The following is a 17,489-nucleotide window of genomic DNA, read 5'->3' on the forward strand; positions in this document are numbered from 1 at the left end:
TGTACTCAGATGTTTTGGGGTTTTCCAGATTTCGTTTCAGTTCAAATTTCTTTTCACTTAACTCCAGGTATTTCTATCAGTTCTCTGTCTTAAGGTATCAGCTGTAGGCTGTCTTACACTTTTCTAGGTATCCTTTTCTCTAATTTCTAGACTTAACATATCTAACCTCTTTTTGGCATCTCCACATACATATATTTAAAGTATCTAAAATTTAACATATCCTGAACTGAATTTTGATTTTCTCTTTGAAACTTGTTGCAGTGCTTGGCTTTCAACTCAGGAAATGCCAACCTCTTAAATGCAGTTGCACAAGACAAAATGGTGGCTCATATCTTTCTTGATTATTCATTTTTATTCATTTACATCTAATTTATTACTCATTCTGATGCTATCTCCCAGTAGTGTTTTGAATTCAGATATTTCTTTCCACCTCTGCTTCTCTCTCCCAAGTCCAGCTCCCATGATTTCTCTCTCACATTGTTGGAGTTGCTGCCTAACTGGTCTCTGATTTTCCATTCTCCATCCAGGAGCTGGAGTCGCCTTCTAAAATATTATTTCATATTGTTCCTCATTTTAAAACTATTCGATGATTTCCAATTATACATAGAATAATTCTAAGTTATTTAATGTGGACTATAAGTAGCATAACCTTAGTTCTTTATCTACCCAGCTCAGGACCAGATTGCGTCTGTTGTCCTGATGTGCTTGTTAAGTATTGTGCCTTTTGCTCTATAAAGGGTCCCCATGATGCATTATATGGTCATCCTGACAAAAGATACCTCATGACCTTACCTCTCCAGTCTTACTGTCTTCATTCCCTCAGGCCAGTCAACTTCCTTCAGGTTGACTGGTCTTCATTCAGCTGATGAAAAACATCTTCTGCCTTAGAAACTTTGTTGTGTTGTTCTTCGTAACTTTGTTTCCCTAGTGACACCCATAATTCTCTATCATATCCCAGTTATTATCTTCAGCACTTGTCTCAATTGAATAATCATACATTTATTTAATCAGTGATGTGTTTATCATTTGCCTTTTCCGAACAGTTGGTAAGATCCATAAGGGGTGAGGCCACTCTATCCATAATGCCTGCAAAATGTCAGGCTCACATATATTCCCAATTGTTGACTAAATAAATACAATTCTTTGTGCATTGATGAGATTGTATAAGAAACCAGGTGGATTCAGGATTTTCTTTTAATTTTAAATAATGAACACTCACCTTAAAACCTTGTGTACATTGCCACCTTCAGGAATAAAGAGTTTTGGTGTTTCTTTTTATATTCAGTTGCTTAAACAGTGGGTAAGGAATGATATTCTAGCATCAGAAAGTTTCTTATCCAGATCTGAATTTTCATATTCAGATGACTTCTCTCCTGGTTTTGGCTTTCCCTTTCTCTTGCTGTGGCCAACCCTTACCCATGTTTATATTTGAAATTGATTCATTTTCACGTAACTTCTTTTTCACTTATTGCTGTGTGTGAAGCGTGTGCACCTACGCAGATTTAAAAAAAGGAGAGAGCAGTGAGAGATCATCAGTTTTGGTATTTTCTCATTTATGAAAGTATCCTAACTAAATAAAGGGGATTAGGAGAGTAAATATATGATATTGTTTAAACTCACATGAGCGCTAAGGTCCTAGTTACAAAGGGTTTGTATTTGAATGTTTCCCACAGGTCTTCAGATGGAGTGGAGGAAGCTTCACGTTACATCAGACGCTGCCTGTCCGAGGCGTACTGAGCATAGCCTTGTTCACCAGAGGAGGCTCTGTGTTCTTAGCCATTTCCCAGATGAATGCCAGGCCAAATTCCCTTTTACTCAGATGGTCTGGCAGCGAGTTTATTAACTTTCAAGAGGTGCCAGTCAATGGGACAACACAAGTTGAGGCCTTGACTTCAGGCGATGATATTTATTTAATTTTTGCCAAAACTGTCTTTCTAGGTGAGAAGATAATAGTGTTTTTACTGTATGCATCGTTGTCAGAATTATCTAGCATTCACGTAATATGTTCTGTATGAAAACATGTAGCTCTTGGAATAATTTTTTGTGAGTCTATTTCTTGATGGATAGTGTATTGGCTGTCAGCTGCAAGTGGATTTTGGGAAAAAACTCATGTTATAAGTGACGTGTATAGTCTTTAGATGATGAACTACTGCTTTAAAGTTTTATTAAAATAAAATTTGGGATGGGCATGTAAAATGGAAAGATCTCTGAAAAAAAATCTAAAGATCTTATATCCAAAATGCAAACAGTGACATTTTTGGGGACTATACTTGGGGATCCCTTAGGTAAATTAATAATAATAATAATTAGCACTCAGCAACTTTTGGTTAAGACTATTTGAAAATATTCTCAATACAAATACGCTTTTTTTTTTCTGCCTAGTGGAACTTGCATAGGTAAAATTTCAACATTCCTAAAAAAACAGAACTTGTGTTTCTGTTCTTTCTTTAATATCAGATCATGATGAATCAGTGGCCAGCCATATATGTACTCCATGTGGTAAATGTGAAAAGACTTTTGAAGTGTTTCCTACTAGGTTGTATTTTTGCTTAACTAAATGAAGTTGGAGGAATATCCTACTAAATTTGTTTTTTAAATTAATTTGATATCTTTGTTAATTTTTTTTACTGTGTAATTTTGTCATTTTTTTCCCCCTGTAACTTTTGCCTTTTATTCCATTATTGTAGGAAATCAGAATTCAATTGATATTTTCATCTGGGAGACAGGACAGTCCTCTTTCAGATATTTTCAATCCCTGGATATTGCTACTGTTAATAGGATCTACTCCTTTACACCAGCTTCAGGAATAGGTAAGGGATTTTAAACTGCTAACTAATCTGAAATGCAGTGTGGAAACCTAGAGCAATTTTAATCAAATTGATTTGGAGATATCATCACATTGCCAGACACTAGGTATTTTAATAAGGATGTAAAATCAAGATCTTAATAGAAACATCTATCGAAATCCCAGAAATTCAAAAGGACTAATAGTTTTTAAATGGGTATTTGAGCTTGAGAAGAATCAGAATAACTGAAATATAACAAAATCTTAGTGAAGGATATAGTAAGGTAATGTATTTCTTTTGTTTAGAGAAAAGTGAAGAGTGGCATTACATATAGTAATATGTTTTAAACATGAACGTATAAGAGGATAATAGGTATCTGCCTTGAAGTCTTTTTGAAAAGTCAGAAAATGATGTTAAGAACTCTGCGGTCCTTTTTCACTCTCCCATCCTTCTTCCAGTCTGGTCCTTTCTTGGTTTTCTGTACTTTAAGTCACACTTTAGAAACATAAGCAGTAGTTTTATTCACAGTGATTTCCAAAACAAAGTTTGTTAGTGAAAAACCAAGGGGTGAATGTTGTCTGGAAGGCCATAGGACCATTTCAGAGTTGGCAAAAAATCAGGTGGTGGGCCCATCGTAATAAGGCTTGGAAGGCTACGGCAGTGGGTGTGGTGAGCCTGTGGGGTGCCTCCCAGAGCCAGGGGCATGCTCATGAGTCAGCATATCTCTCTTTGATGTGCCCAGAGGAAGCTAGCAGACAAACCAAGTGACTCAGCCCGTGAGTCTGGATAGATTAAAGTCCTGCTTTTAAATTGAGACATAGTGATTTTTTAAATGAATTAAACAGCACCATTTATTGATTAGACGTTCTATGTAAGTCAGTGTTTAAAGTTATGAAGAATTCCTTGCCTTCAGGGGTTTAATGTCTGGTTGGAGAAGCAAGAAGAATATTAAGACAATAATTCAAGATTCCAGTCCCATTTGCTCTGTGAATGGTAGAGTTGAAGTGGGTAAGAGGTCTCAGAGTAGAACGTGAGCTAGGCCTGGGTAGGCTGGTATGAAGTGTTGTGGGTAGAGGGAAAGATGTGAGCAAAAGAGAAAGGTTGAAATATACGACATTGCGGGCACAATGAGCAGACTATAGTGGTGGGGACAGAGGGTTTGACCCAGAATGTAGTGGTGGTAAGGTTGGAAACATAGACACTAACATCCATACAAGGAAGTCTGGAATGTCAGGCTCAGGATTTGATCTGTGTTTGGATGGTTCAGTGGTTCCCAAATATTTTTGCCTTAGAAACTTTTCATCCTCTTAAAAATTTAAGGATTTCATGTAGATTCTATCTACTGATATTTATTGTATTAGAAATTAAAAAGGAGAAATTTTAAAGATACTTACTAATTCAATTGAGAATGATAGCAATGAACTCATCACCTGTGAATGAAAGTAGCATGTTTTATTTTTAAAAAATATATTTTCCTTTTATTGATGTGTTGTATCACATTGACTGATTTGCGGATGTTGAACCAACCTTGCAGCCCTGGAATAAATCCCACTTGGTCGTGGTGAATAATCTTCTTAATGTACTGTTGAATCCGATTGGCTAGTATTTTGTTGAGTATTTTCGCATCTGTGTTCATCAAGGATATCGGTCTATAGCTCTCTTTTTTGGTGGGATCCTTGTCTGGTTTTGGGATCAAGGTGATGCTGGCCTCATAAAATGAGTTTGGAAGTTTTCCTTCCATTTCTATTTTTTGGAACAGTTTCAGGAGAATAGGAATTAGTTCTTCTTTAAATGTTTGGTAGAATTCCCCCGGGAAGCCGTCTGGCCCTGGGCTTTTGTTTGTTTGGAGATTTTTAATGACTGTTTCAATCTCCTTACTGGTTATGGGTCTGTTCAGGCTTTCTATTTCTTCATGGTTCAGTTGTGGTAGTTTATATGTTTCTAGGAATGCATCCATTTCTTCCAGATTGTCAAATTTATTGCCGTAGAGTTGCTCATAGTATGTTCTTATAATAGTTTGTATTTCCTTGGTGTTAGTTGTGATCTCTCCTCTTTCATTCATGATTTTATTTATTTGGGTCCTTTCTCTTTTCTTTTTGATAAGTCGGGCCAGGGGTTTATCAATTTTATTAATTCTTTCAAAGAACCAGCTCCTAGTTTCGTTGATTTGTTCTATTGTTTTTTTGGTTTCTATTTCATTGATTTCTGCTCTGATCTTTATGATTTCTCTTCTCCTGCTGGGCTTAGGGTTTCTTTCTTGTTCCTTCTCCAGCTCCTTTAGGTGTAGGGTTAGGTTGTGTACCTGAGACCTTTCTTGTTTCTTGAGAAAGGCTTGTACCGCTAACAAGAACCATATGATACTCTCAATAGATGCTGAAAAAGCATTTGACAAAGTACAACATCCCTTCCTGATCAAAACTCTTCAAAGTGTAGGGATAGAGGGCACATACCTCAATATCATCAAAGCCATCTATGAAAAACCCACCGCAAATATCATTCTCAATGGAGAAAAACTGAAAGCTTTTCCGCTAAGGTCAGGAACACGGCAGGGATGTCCATTATCACCACTGCTATTCAACATCGTACTAGAGGTCCTAGCCTCAGCAATCAGACAACAAAAGGAAATTAAAGGCATCCAAATCGGCAAAGAAGAAGTCAAATTATCACTCTTCGCAGATGATATGATACTATATGTGGAAAACCCAAAAGACTCCACTCCAAAACTGCTAGAACTTATACAGGAATTCAGTAAAGTGTCAGGATATAAAATCAATGCACAGAAATCAGTTGCATTTCTCTACACCAACAGCAAGACAGAAGAAAGAGATATTAAGGAGTCAATCCCATTTACAATTGCATCCAAAACCATAAGATACCTAGGAATAAACCTAACCAAAGAGACACAGAATCTATACTCAGAAAACTATAAAGTACTCATGAAAGAAATTGAGGAAGACACAAAGAAATGGAAAAATGTTCCATGCTCCTGGATTGGAAGAATAAATATTGTGAAAATGTCTATGCTACCTAAAGCAATCTACACATTTAATGCAATTCCTATCAAAGTACCATCCATCTTTTTCAAAGAAATGGAACAAATAATTCTAAAATTTATATGGAACCAGAAAAGACCTCGAATAGCCAAAGGGATATTGAAAAAGAAAGCCAACGTTGGTGGCATCACAATTCCGGACTTCAAGCTCTATTACAAAGCTGTCATCATCAAGACAGCATGGTACTGGCACAAAAACAGACACATAGATCAATGGAACAGAATAGAGAGCCCAGAAATAGACCCTCAACTCTATGGTCAACTAATCTTCGACAAAGCAGGAAAGAATGTCCAATGGAAAAAAGACAGCCTTTTCAATAAATGGTGCTGGGAAAATTGGACAGCCACATGCAGAAAAATGAAATTGGACCATTTCCTTACACCACACACAAAAATAGACTCAAAATGGATGAAGGACCTCAATGTACGAAAGGAATCCATCAAAATCCTTGAGGAGAACACGGGCAGCAACCTCTTCGACCTCTGCCGCAGCAACATCTTCCTAGGAACAACGCAAAAGGCAAGGGAAGCAAGGGAAAAAATGAACTACTGGGATTTCATCAAGATCAAAAGCTTTTGCACAGCAAAGGAAACAGTTAACAAAATCAAAAGACAACTGACAGAATGGGAGAAGATATTTGCAAACGACATATCAGATAAAGGACTAGTGTCCAGAATCTATAAAGAACTTAGCAAACTCAACACCCAAAGAACAAATAATCCAATCAAGAAATGGGCAGAAGACATGAACAGACATTTCTGCAAAGAAGACATCCAGATGGCCAACAGACACATGAAAAAGTGCTCCATATCACTTGGCATCAGGGAAATACAAATCAAAACCACAATGAGATATCACCTCACACCAGTCAGAATGGCTAAAATCAACAAGTCAGGAAATGACAGATGCTGGCGAGGATGCGGAGAAAGGGGAACCCTCCTACACTGTTGGTGGGAATGCAAGCTGGTGCAGCCACTCTGGAAAACAGCATGGAGGTTCCTCAAAATGTTGAAAATAGAACTGCCCTATGACCCAGCAATTGCACTATTGGGTATTTACCCTAAAGATACAAATGTAGTGATCCAAAGGGACACATGCACCCGAATGTTTATAGCAGCAATGTCCACAATAGCCAAACTATGGAAAGAACCTAGATGTCCATCAACAGATGAATGGATCAAGAAGATGTGGTATATATACACAATGGAATACTATGCAGCCATCAAAAGAAATGAAATCTTGCCATTTGCAACAACATGGATGGAACTAGAGCGTATCATGCTTAGCGAAATAAGTCAAGCAGAGAAAGACAACTATCATATGATCTCCCTGATATGAGGAAGTGGTGATGCAACATGGAGGCTTAAGTGGGTAGAAGAATAAATGAAACAAGATGGGATTGGGAGGGAGACAAACCATAAGTGACTCTTAATCTCACAAAACAAACTGAGGGTTGCCGGGGGGAGGGGGTTGGGGAGAAGGGGGTGGGATTATGGACATTGGGGAGGGTATGTGATTTGGTGAGTGCTGTGAAGTGTGTAAACCTGGTGATTCACAGACCTGGGGATAAAAATATATGTATATAAAAAATATATGTTTATAAAAAATAAAAAATAAAAAAATAAAAAAAAAAAAAAAAAAAAAAAAAAAAAAAAAAAAAAAAAAATATATTTTCCAAATGAAACTTTTGTAAGAAGGGTGGTATCATTGTTTTTGTGAATTTCTCTAATGTCTGGCTTAGTAGACAACACCTGGATTCTCATGTCTTCATCCGTATTCTACATACTGTAATATTTTTGGTCATATAGCCTGTAGAAAATCCCACAAACGTTCATGAAAGAATGAGAATTATGTAGACTAATAACGTCTTAGTGTTAGTACAAAAATAGTTTTGACTTCACAGACCCTCCTAAAGTGTCTCAGTGACTGCTAGGGGTCCGGGGACTATACTCTGAGCATTATTGGGGTAGAGAAATCCTTAAAGGCATTTCAAAAGCAAGTGATGATTGAAGGCATGTTTTATAACTCCACCTAGCTTTGGTGTGTAGAATATGCTGGATGAAACAATTGGCAACCTCCCAGGCAAGATTCCATATAGAAGCCTCTGTAGGTGGTTAGAGACGTGGTACTGATGAAATCGGTTAGAGGTTTAGATTTTGGAAACATCGATGTATGTCTCCAATCTATAAAGTAAAATCTAAAATCTATGAAGTAAATGATAAAAGCCAAAATCTGTAAAGTAAGTGTTACTGTGAAGAGTAGAGGCTTTAGCACAAATGCAAGAGTCTGTTCTTGTTGTTTTTCTCCTAGGTGCCTGGCTGCAGTTTTCTGTATTAGGCACCATAATCCTTAGATACTGTCTTCTGCTGTCGCCTCCACTGCTAACCAAGCATCGGATCTTATGGATCTCTCACTTTTTGTGTATTATCTATCTCACTGTGCTTTGTTTCCCATATCCCCTACCCCTCCTCAGCCCTGTCTCTGCACCACGTTCTCCTAGACCCTGGTCTCCTTGGATCTGGACTATTGCATCATTATCTGCCCTCCACTCCAGGTTCACTCTGCTGTCAGCGTCCTGTGTCTATCTCTGTTCTGAACGTCCTCTCCATAAATAACTTCTCTTTATTTGTCAGACTCTGACATGCCATGAAGCTGTGATGTTATCCTGTGAAATACAGTTCTGTGGCTTTCTTATCATTCACTCAGCAATTGATTTACTACATAAATTATGTATCTTTCATCATGTATTTGTTTAGTCGGTGTCTACTTGTCCTTTAATTTTGAGGCTTTTTTATTTTTGCTTTTCCTATACCTCAAGCGTTCAAGTGGACTAACTGTATCTACTTGAGTCACTTATTATAATTCAAAATAGTTTCCTAATGAATGTTTTTAAGGATGACAAGTGCTGCCTGAATGGGCTGTTAATTGAAGTTATAGAATTCCCTTTAAAGATTTTTAAAGAAATAGAATAGGCACACTTTCTAAAAGAATTTATGAAAAAATTCTGCCAGAGGCTTGTTAAGGGACCCATTGTGAGGTCTTTTTATTTCTTTTGTTTCTGTGACTTGAGGTTGTAGAAGTATGAAAAGATTATGAGTAATTATTTAGAATGGCTTATTATAGATCCCCTGAAAGCTGAAATTATGCATTAAATAATATTCAAGGACTTTCTTGTTTTGAATATGTCAAATATTAGATTGGAGCCATGGCTGTGAGGATTACATATTTATTCTGCTTAATGACTTGACAGAGATTATTGGGTAGAAACCGAATTCTTTAAATGGAAAAGGAAGAATGAACGTGACAAAGGCTGCAAGGACATACAATCTTATCTTTCCCTTCTTCCTTCTTTCCTCCATTCTTTAATAGATTTTTAAAATGCCACTTACCTACCCGGCATAGTGGTAGGCCTTGAGGAAATAAAGGTAAACAAATTCTTGTACATCCCCTGCCCTGAAGAAGTTTTAACATGTGGTAGGGAAGGGAGACATGATGTATAATAACACAAGTAAGTTTCTAACTACAAACAGGTAACTGCTATCAGAGGAGAAAGTGCTCTACTCCCACAAAATGGAGAAAACTTGACCAGGTCTAAGGGAGGCCCAGAAAGCTTCTGTAAGGAAGAACCATTTAATAATTCTACTTCCCCTTCCCCTTCTCCTTCTTTGCCCAACACTCTCCGCTTCACCAAAACCGTCACGTTTGAAAATCATCATCTGTGGAAATCATTTCGAGGAACTCATCAATCTTCATCCCTGTGTAGTCACCATAAGAAGCCCAGGCGCCCTTGGGAGAAAGTGACTCATCCCATCTGGTCTGTGTGTGCTCTGGACCACAGGAGCCCTAATTTCCAGATGAGGGACTCAAACTCAACTCCCCAAACCCTTCCACAGCATCCCCCAGAACAGTTATACTCTGGAACTTTTCTCAGAATGCCCCTCATCTCCTTGCACTGGAATCCCGCTCTATCCTGAGGGCACTGCTTCCCTCACAGCCCTGTCTGGCTGTCCTCTGTGTTACTGGTTTCTTCTCCCAGATCTCTTAAGAGCTAGTAACGCTCCCTCTAGCTTTCTGTCCTGGGACTTCTCTATGTTCACTCACTCCTTAAATAATCTCAGCCATTTAGGATACTTTGTTTGTTTATAGTTTTGTTAACTGGAAGGGAATTCTATAATCAGTAACGGTTAAAATTCTGTTCCCCAGAGTAGACTTAAGGGTTTTTTTCCCTTATAAACTCCTGGCCCTGTTCTATGATCTCGAACAGTACAAATAGCTATTTTCTGAGAAAACACTCTCTGCATACAAAAATGCAGATTTGAGCCCCATGCATTTCCTACTCTGAATGTCTAATTACCTATTTGCTACCGTCTCATACTTTTCTGGTTGGGAGGAAGTGAATAGGGTATATCTCTAAGAATTAAGATACATAATCAGTGATGCTCAGAACACTTCATGATTTTGGTTGAGACTGTAGATCAATTGATTGATTGAGATTGTAGAATCATTTAAACTTAGGAGATCTTGAGGTCCATCTGAAGAATTTGCTCTTCACTGAGTGTCTTCAGTTTTACAGAGCTTTATGAAAAATATATGATCATTTTTAAAAACCAAATCTATTAATAACATTTTTCTTCATTTTTACCTTTTATGCAACAATTACTAACTTGCAATAGTACTTAAATAATTACCATAAGTAAACATAATGAATAATTCTTGATATTTGATATTTTAGAGTAGGAATATGGATCTTCCATTGTAACCTTTTAGGCTAAAATTTTCATGGTTTCCAGTTCTGTGTGCCTTTTTTTTTTTTTTTTTTAAAGATTTTATTTATTTATTTGACAGAGATCACAAGTAGGAAGAGAGGCAGGCAGAGAGAGAGAGAGGAGAAAGCAGGCTCCTTACCAAGCAGAGAGCCCGATGCAGGGCTCGATCCCAGCACCCTGATATTATGACCTGAGCCAAAGGCAGAGGCTTAACCCACTGAGCCACCCAGACACCCTGTTTTAATGTTTTAATAAGCAAATCCATCTTAGTTCATATCTTTATATTCTGATGTGTTTCTTTAGGTACTGGAATTTGTGCATGTTTCTGGTTGGTTTCTCATGCTTCTCCCTGGTTTTAAGTCTGAAGATTGCTTAGTGGCCTATACAATGTAGTAAGCTCCCTGACTCCAAATTTCCCCTGCTATATAGTGTATAAGGTTCTTTACCTTCCATATTTGCTAATATTTGCCATTGCATTGAATCATTAAGAGCATCTTTTCCTACCAACTTTTCAAAAAGCATTGGCAACATATACTCTGAGATCAAAGATTTGTTCAGATCCTTTGGCCTAATTACTACCTTTAAGAATTTATAAAGTGAACAGGCACCTTTGTGGCTCAGTTGGTTGAGCATCTGACTCTTAATCTCAGCTCAGGTCTTGATCTCAGGGTTGTGAGTTCAAGCCCCACACTGGGCTCCATGCTGGGTATAGAGCCTAGTTTAAAAAAAAAATTATCAAGTGAAAAGAATTAATAACTTTCTCTAATTAATATTGAAAAATATAAAATAATGAACAATGTAGAGAAATTAAGTATATTTTGAAGATCAGCTCTATAGATTATGCATTAAAATCATAAATTTGAATGCTTTGTAGTGACACCTATGAAGTGCCATATAAATATAGGATTAAGCTTCTTAATTAAGAATTTTTTTGTATTTAGTCTGTTTATAATTATGCTTATCATAAATTCTTATGGATGGTGACAGGAATGGAAATTATAAAAATGAAGCATTTATTTGTAGGATTATACATATTTTTCACTTTTAAAAATATCCTACCATGCAAAATACTAAATACTGAGTCCTAAATACTGAGATGAATAAGAGTCCACGGTCCATTTGAGCTTTACTATCCAGTGGTTTCTTATTTATTACGTGGATTGTGGGTTTACTGTTAGGCTGGTTGGGTCACTCCACAGCATTTAAAAAATTGCTATTTACATTTAGTTATTTCAAATAGTATTTCAGTTTTCAGAAATCAGCTCAAATTTAATTAACCCAGAAATCAAAATAGAACTTTAAGTGTAGAGAAGTTTTGCTTTAGTACCATGGTGGGGCGTGTGCGGTGATATTCACGTCTCACTGTAGTTGCCTTTTCTTTCCTTTCCATAGTCCACATCCTTCTTATTGGCCAAGCTACGTCTGCTCTTTACTGCTGGAATTCAGAGCTGAATCAATTCTCTTTCATTCTGGAAGCCCCTTCTGCTCATGATGCAGCTTCTGTTACAGTAAAGTCCTTTAATTCAAGCAAGAGTTTAATTGCTCTAGTGGGAGCTGTCCACTCACACATATATGAGCTGGCCTACATCTCGAGCCAGTCTGACTTTATTCCTAGGTAGGTTCAACATTTTATACGAAATGTCTTTATGCTCACCATAGTTTTATGTGGCACCTAATTTCTAAGTGTTTATTTAGTGACTGGAAATATACAAAATATGAGTAATTTATAATCTAGAAATTTGGTTATGTTCCATACTTCTTATATCTATGTTATGAAGTTCATCAGTATTATGAACAATTATATTATAATTTTATTTATGAAATATGATTTTTCCAAATGTTTAATATTAATCAGTGTTCTGAGAGTTTTATGTTTTTGTATATGTATATACCTGATATTTGTAGCAGCTGACTTATTTGATATACTTCTTATGCTAGTTCAGGTGAACTGATATTTGAACCTGGTGACAGAGAAGCTGTAATAGCGGTAAACATCCTTGATGACTCAGTTCCAGAGGAAGAAGAATCCTTTAGAGTTCAGCTTAAAAATCCCAAAGGAGGAGCAGAGATGGGTATTAACAGTTACGTAAAAATAACTATTCTGTCTAATGATGATGCCTATGGAGTCGTTGGATTTGCTCAGGTAAAGGTCCCACACTTAGAAATCAAAATGACTTATTCAATGTCTTTATTTTTTTTTAAGCTTTTATTTATTTATTTATTTATCAGGAGAGAGGGAGAGTATGGGAGTGGGGCAAAGGGCAGAGAGAGAGAGGGAGGAGGGGAGAGAATCTCAAGCAGACTCCTTGCCGAGCACAGAGCCCAGTGTGGGGTTCGATCTCTTGACCCTGAGATTATGACCTGAGCTGAAACCAAGAATCAGACTTTTAACCAACTGAGCCATCCAGGTGCCCCTGTTCATTGTATTTATATATCAGTTGTTGTCAGCAGGCAGTCCTACTTTGAGTATCTTCATCCCTTCTCCTTTCTCTTTCCCCATTTCACCCCCCAACTCTGCATTTTATGGTGAACTTTCCTGATGTCTTATAATTTATATTCCTACACACAGAAGCCTCTGAATCAACTTGTCCTAAACTTTTTTATTATACTGATTCCTCTTACAAGACTGAATTTGAAATGTTGCCAGTTGACCTTGGTCCTGGAGTTTGGCTCCACTATTAGCCTCATCTCTAGGAAGTAATGATGAGGCAGATTCTGAATAGATTATATACTGTGTTTTGTTATGTGTATATCCCCTACAAATATGTTACTTTCCTTTGTGTATTGAAGGAGAAGGGAAGAGAATGCGTGTGTGGGGGGTTATGTTTTAACTATACCTGCATTTTACACATGGAGGTGCTTTCTCCTGAGGAAAGAGAACTATGTGGATCTTACCAGGTTGACTTCCATGCTCCGACTTCCTATTCCTTTACCCATAAGCAAAAGGACACTCTCTATATTGCATCATTTAGCCCTATTGGCCAACTCTATCTTGATTTCCTAACTAAAGTTAAGAAAACTGCAGTTTTCATGAATTGTTCTCTGAAATATTCTGCAAGTAAGGAAAATTCAACTAAAAGTGGCTTAAACACCAAAACCATGTCCACAGAGAAGATGGGCTTTGGGGTTGGATGGATACTTTACTGTGTCACCACGACCCAGATTCTTTCAATTTCTCCACTTTGCCAGCATAAAGTTGCTTCTTCATTTGGTTGTTCGAAAGTTGGTGTTATTGTTAGGGCCATTGCCTTCTTGTTTATGTCCCTTTGGGGAGAAGGAAATGTGGCACTTGGGGTGATGAAGAGATTTCCCAAAAGACTCTGGAAAACTCTTCTTAGGTCTCATTGGCCAGAACTAACAAGGGCACTCATTCATCTGTTCATTCATTTATTCATTCATGTAGCAGTTATTTAACAGACACCTACTGTGTACCAGATACTGTTTCAGATGCTAGAGATATATCAAGAAGTAAAACAGTAAAAAATCCCTATCTTCATTGTCCTAAGTCATGGAGGAGGCAAAGGGAGACAGACAGTAGTCAGAGACATGCGAGACATCTGTACTCGGTGTGATGGTAATAAGTGTTCTGGGAAAACATTTGGCAGGGAGGACGGATGGAGATTGTGAGGCCAAGGGGTGGAGTTTGGGTGTAGGAACTAAAACATAGGCTATCAGGAAGGGCAGCACTATGGAAGTGACCTGGGGACAAAGGCCTGGAGGAGAGAGGGGAAGAGCATTCAAGGCAGGGGGAGCCATCAACGAAAAGAAAGGCCTTGGAATGAGGCCTTGCCCATCTGGTGCAGCAAGGAGGCCACTGTGGCTGAAGTCCGTGTAGGAGGGAGCGATGAAGCCCAAGAGGTGAAGGGCCAGCGTTCTGTTTCCAGCTTCCCCAGCAGCACCCACGGGTTTATGACTTGCTAGGAAGACTCAGAGGACTCAGGGTTTCATCATACTCTTACTATGATTTATTACAGCGAAGAGTATACAAAGCAAAATCATAAGGGAAAAGGCATGTGGAGTAGAGACTCAGAGGAAACCATGGGAACCACACAGGACACACTTAGTTCCCCCAGCATTGAGATGAATTGTGACAACATGTGAGAGGTGTTGTCAACCAGGGAAGCTCCTTAGAGACCCCACTGCCTGGATGTTAACTGTGGACTCTCAGCCTGACACATGACAAAATTCCAGACCCCCCGAGTGAAAATAGGTGTTGAGTATAAACCACACTGTGTGCACAGTTCAGGCACAGGGAGCCAGTGTGCGTTCCAGGAATGGCGGGAATCCTCCTGAAACCCAATTTCCCAGACACCAGGCAAGGGCCAACTTTAGAGCAGGCCTTCGAAGGCTAGCAGGGAAGCTACTCTGTGAACTCACACCTGCGCGAGTCCCTGAGTACCATCATGAAGTTTGCCCTGGAGGGAAAGAGTTGGGAGTAGAAGAGCAACTTGATCTGACTCACATTTTAAAAGAACCACTCTGGCTGTAGAATTGAGACTAGATACACAAGCCCCAAGGTTGAGTCACATGCTCTACTAACTGAGCTAGCCAGCTGCCCCCTATGCATATTTTTAAATCAACATATTTTCTGTAGGAAGGTTTTAATGCTTTGCACAAGATTTTATTACTATGTAACATTTGTAACAATATATTAAAATGCAGTGTAAGGTACTGCCATAGGTTAGGCTATCTACTCAAACTATATTCTAAAATAGAAGCTTTTAGAAGCTGTAAGAAATTCATGGAGGAATTTCTTTTCAAATTACCATAATAAAAAGACAAGAAAAAGAATTACAGGGTGCCTGGGTGGCTCAGTTGGTTAAGCAACGGCCTTTGCCTCAGGTCATGATCCTAGAGTACCAGAATCGAGTCCCACATTAGGCTTCCAGCTCCATGGGGAGTCTGCTTCTCCCTCTGATCTTCTGATCTTCTGCCCTCTCATGCTCTCTCTCACTCTCTCTCTCTCAAATAAGTAAGTAAAAAATCTTAAAAAGAAAAAAAAAGAAGAAGAAAAATAAAAAGAAAACTATTACTGGGAAAATTTAAAAAAAATCTTTATACTCCATATTCTGTTTTTATTGCTTATGGATAAAGTAGGGGTGTTGTAAGAAGGGATTCTTTGGAGCATTAATTTTGAGCAAAATATCATTCAGCGGCTCTCAGGAGATGCTGCAAATGTTAGAGGAGGAGTTCCATTCACACAGAGGTAGAAATCAGTCTGGAACAGAGGAAAGAGGTCATGGAGTCTAGATGAGAAGAGGGGCAGTGGATATTTCTGGCAAGAGAAATAGTTGTAAAGACCAGGTGCCGAGGATGAAACACCATCAATGGAAACTGCACAGCCTGCAGAACATTTTAGAGGATATGAATTTAAGGTTAAAAGACATTCGTGAGTAATCAGAAGGAGTGCCCTGGTTCTCTTGATGTCTTTACCTCTGAGTGGGACCCTAGAGGCCTTGTAGACCAAAACTTATTTTACAAGTAGAAAACAAAACCTAGAGGGGTTGCCAGAAGTTATACAGGGGAAGAAGACTTCGCTCAAGTCCTGACTATATGTCCTTTCATTTCTAGAAACTTTACATACTATATGTAATGCTTTCTAAAAAGTGTATGCTTTCTGAATGTGAAAATAAGATGTTCATTGAAGAAATTTGAAAATTACAGAAATAAGAAAACAAAGTAAAAATAATCCTATACTGATTAACATTTTAATTTACTTTAACTTAGTTTTTCAAACATGGGGTGCCTGGATGGTTTAGTTGGTTAAGGGTCTGTCCTGCTCAGGTCATAATCCTGGAGTCATGGGATTGAGTCCTGCATGGGCTCCCTTCTCAGCAGGGCGCCTGCTTCTCCCTCCCCCTCTGCTATTTCTCCTTCTTGTACTCTCTCTCTCTTTGTCAAATAAGTGAGTAAAGTCTTTAAAAAAAATTATTCAAACGTGTATTTTCAAATTAAAATCGTGGTCATCATCTACTGCTGTTTTTTAAACTATGTTTTTCACTTGTGTTGTTTTTATGTTGTATCATGCTGTTTAGTACTGTAAAATTTGCACGTGCACAACAGCTTGAAATATGTATGTAGGTAATTTCAGCTAATCCCTTGTGACTTCCTGTGTGTTTTTCAGAATTCATTATATAAGCAAGTGGAAGAAATGGAACAAGATAGCCTTGTAACCTTGAATGTTGAGCGCTTAAAAGGAACATATGGTCGTATAACTATAGTGTGGGAAGCTGACGGAAGTATTAGTGATATATTTCCTACCTCAGGAGTGGTATGTAATTTATAAAATTATAGGACAGTCACTTTTAAGTTATGGTTACTATTGATGCATGGGACCAAACCCTGCCTTATGGATGAAGTGTTTGAGTTTGACCATGTCATCACTGGATTTCTACTAATCATCACAGAGAGGGAATCAATTTAAGGTTAGTTTAAATGTTGTGATTATTATTCTTTTTTCCTATAATGCCAAACTTACCTTAAAAAAAAAATCCCTTTTTAGGTTCAGTACATTGGTTTGCCAAATTAGGGTTGTATTTACATGGTCAGAAAGATAAAACCAATCAAACTGGAGATGGAAATGTGGTTTCAAGATTTGGGTAAAATGGAGGCAGTAAACAGGGAACAAATCTATGTAGGATAGTTATACATATGAAAAAGCAGATCAGAATTGTTAAGTGATGTAGGTTGAGTTTCCTGTAGATGGGACTCTGAGATGGAGAGTTGGGGTGGATTCCTGAGGAGACACATCTGTAAGGAAATAAGGAAGTTAGGAATGTGCAGAGGGGGATGTTGATCCCTGGGAGTTGCGCCTGGGGTTGAGTCTGTATGGACTCATTGAGTCTGGAGCTGAGCTGGTCCTTTGGAGTTATTTCCAGTTGGAG

General features: G+C 38.1%; 1 protein-coding gene across 1 annotated transcript in view; it reads left to right on the forward strand.

The window, feature by feature from the left end:
- Positions 1 to 17,489, forward strand: part of ADGRV1 (adhesion G protein-coupled receptor V1) — a 544,366-nt gene that overhangs the window by 150,470 nt on the left and 376,407 nt on the right. The window contains exons 49-53 of the mRNA XM_059175461.1: positions 1,674 to 1,938; positions 2,688 to 2,810; positions 11,998 to 12,220; positions 12,544 to 12,748; positions 16,730 to 16,876. Coding sequence (XP_059031444.1) covers positions 1,674 to 1,938; positions 2,688 to 2,810; positions 11,998 to 12,220; positions 12,544 to 12,748; positions 16,730 to 16,876 — 963 coding nt within the window. The remainder of the gene's footprint in view (positions 1 to 1,673; positions 1,939 to 2,687; positions 2,811 to 11,997; positions 12,221 to 12,543; positions 12,749 to 16,729; positions 16,877 to 17,489) is intronic.

This window comes from Mustela lutreola, chromosome 5 (assembly GCF_030435805.1).
Source record: "Mustela lutreola isolate mMusLut2 chromosome 5, mMusLut2.pri, whole genome shotgun sequence".
NCBI lineage: Eukaryota > Metazoa > Chordata > Mammalia > Carnivora > Mustelidae > Mustela > Mustela lutreola.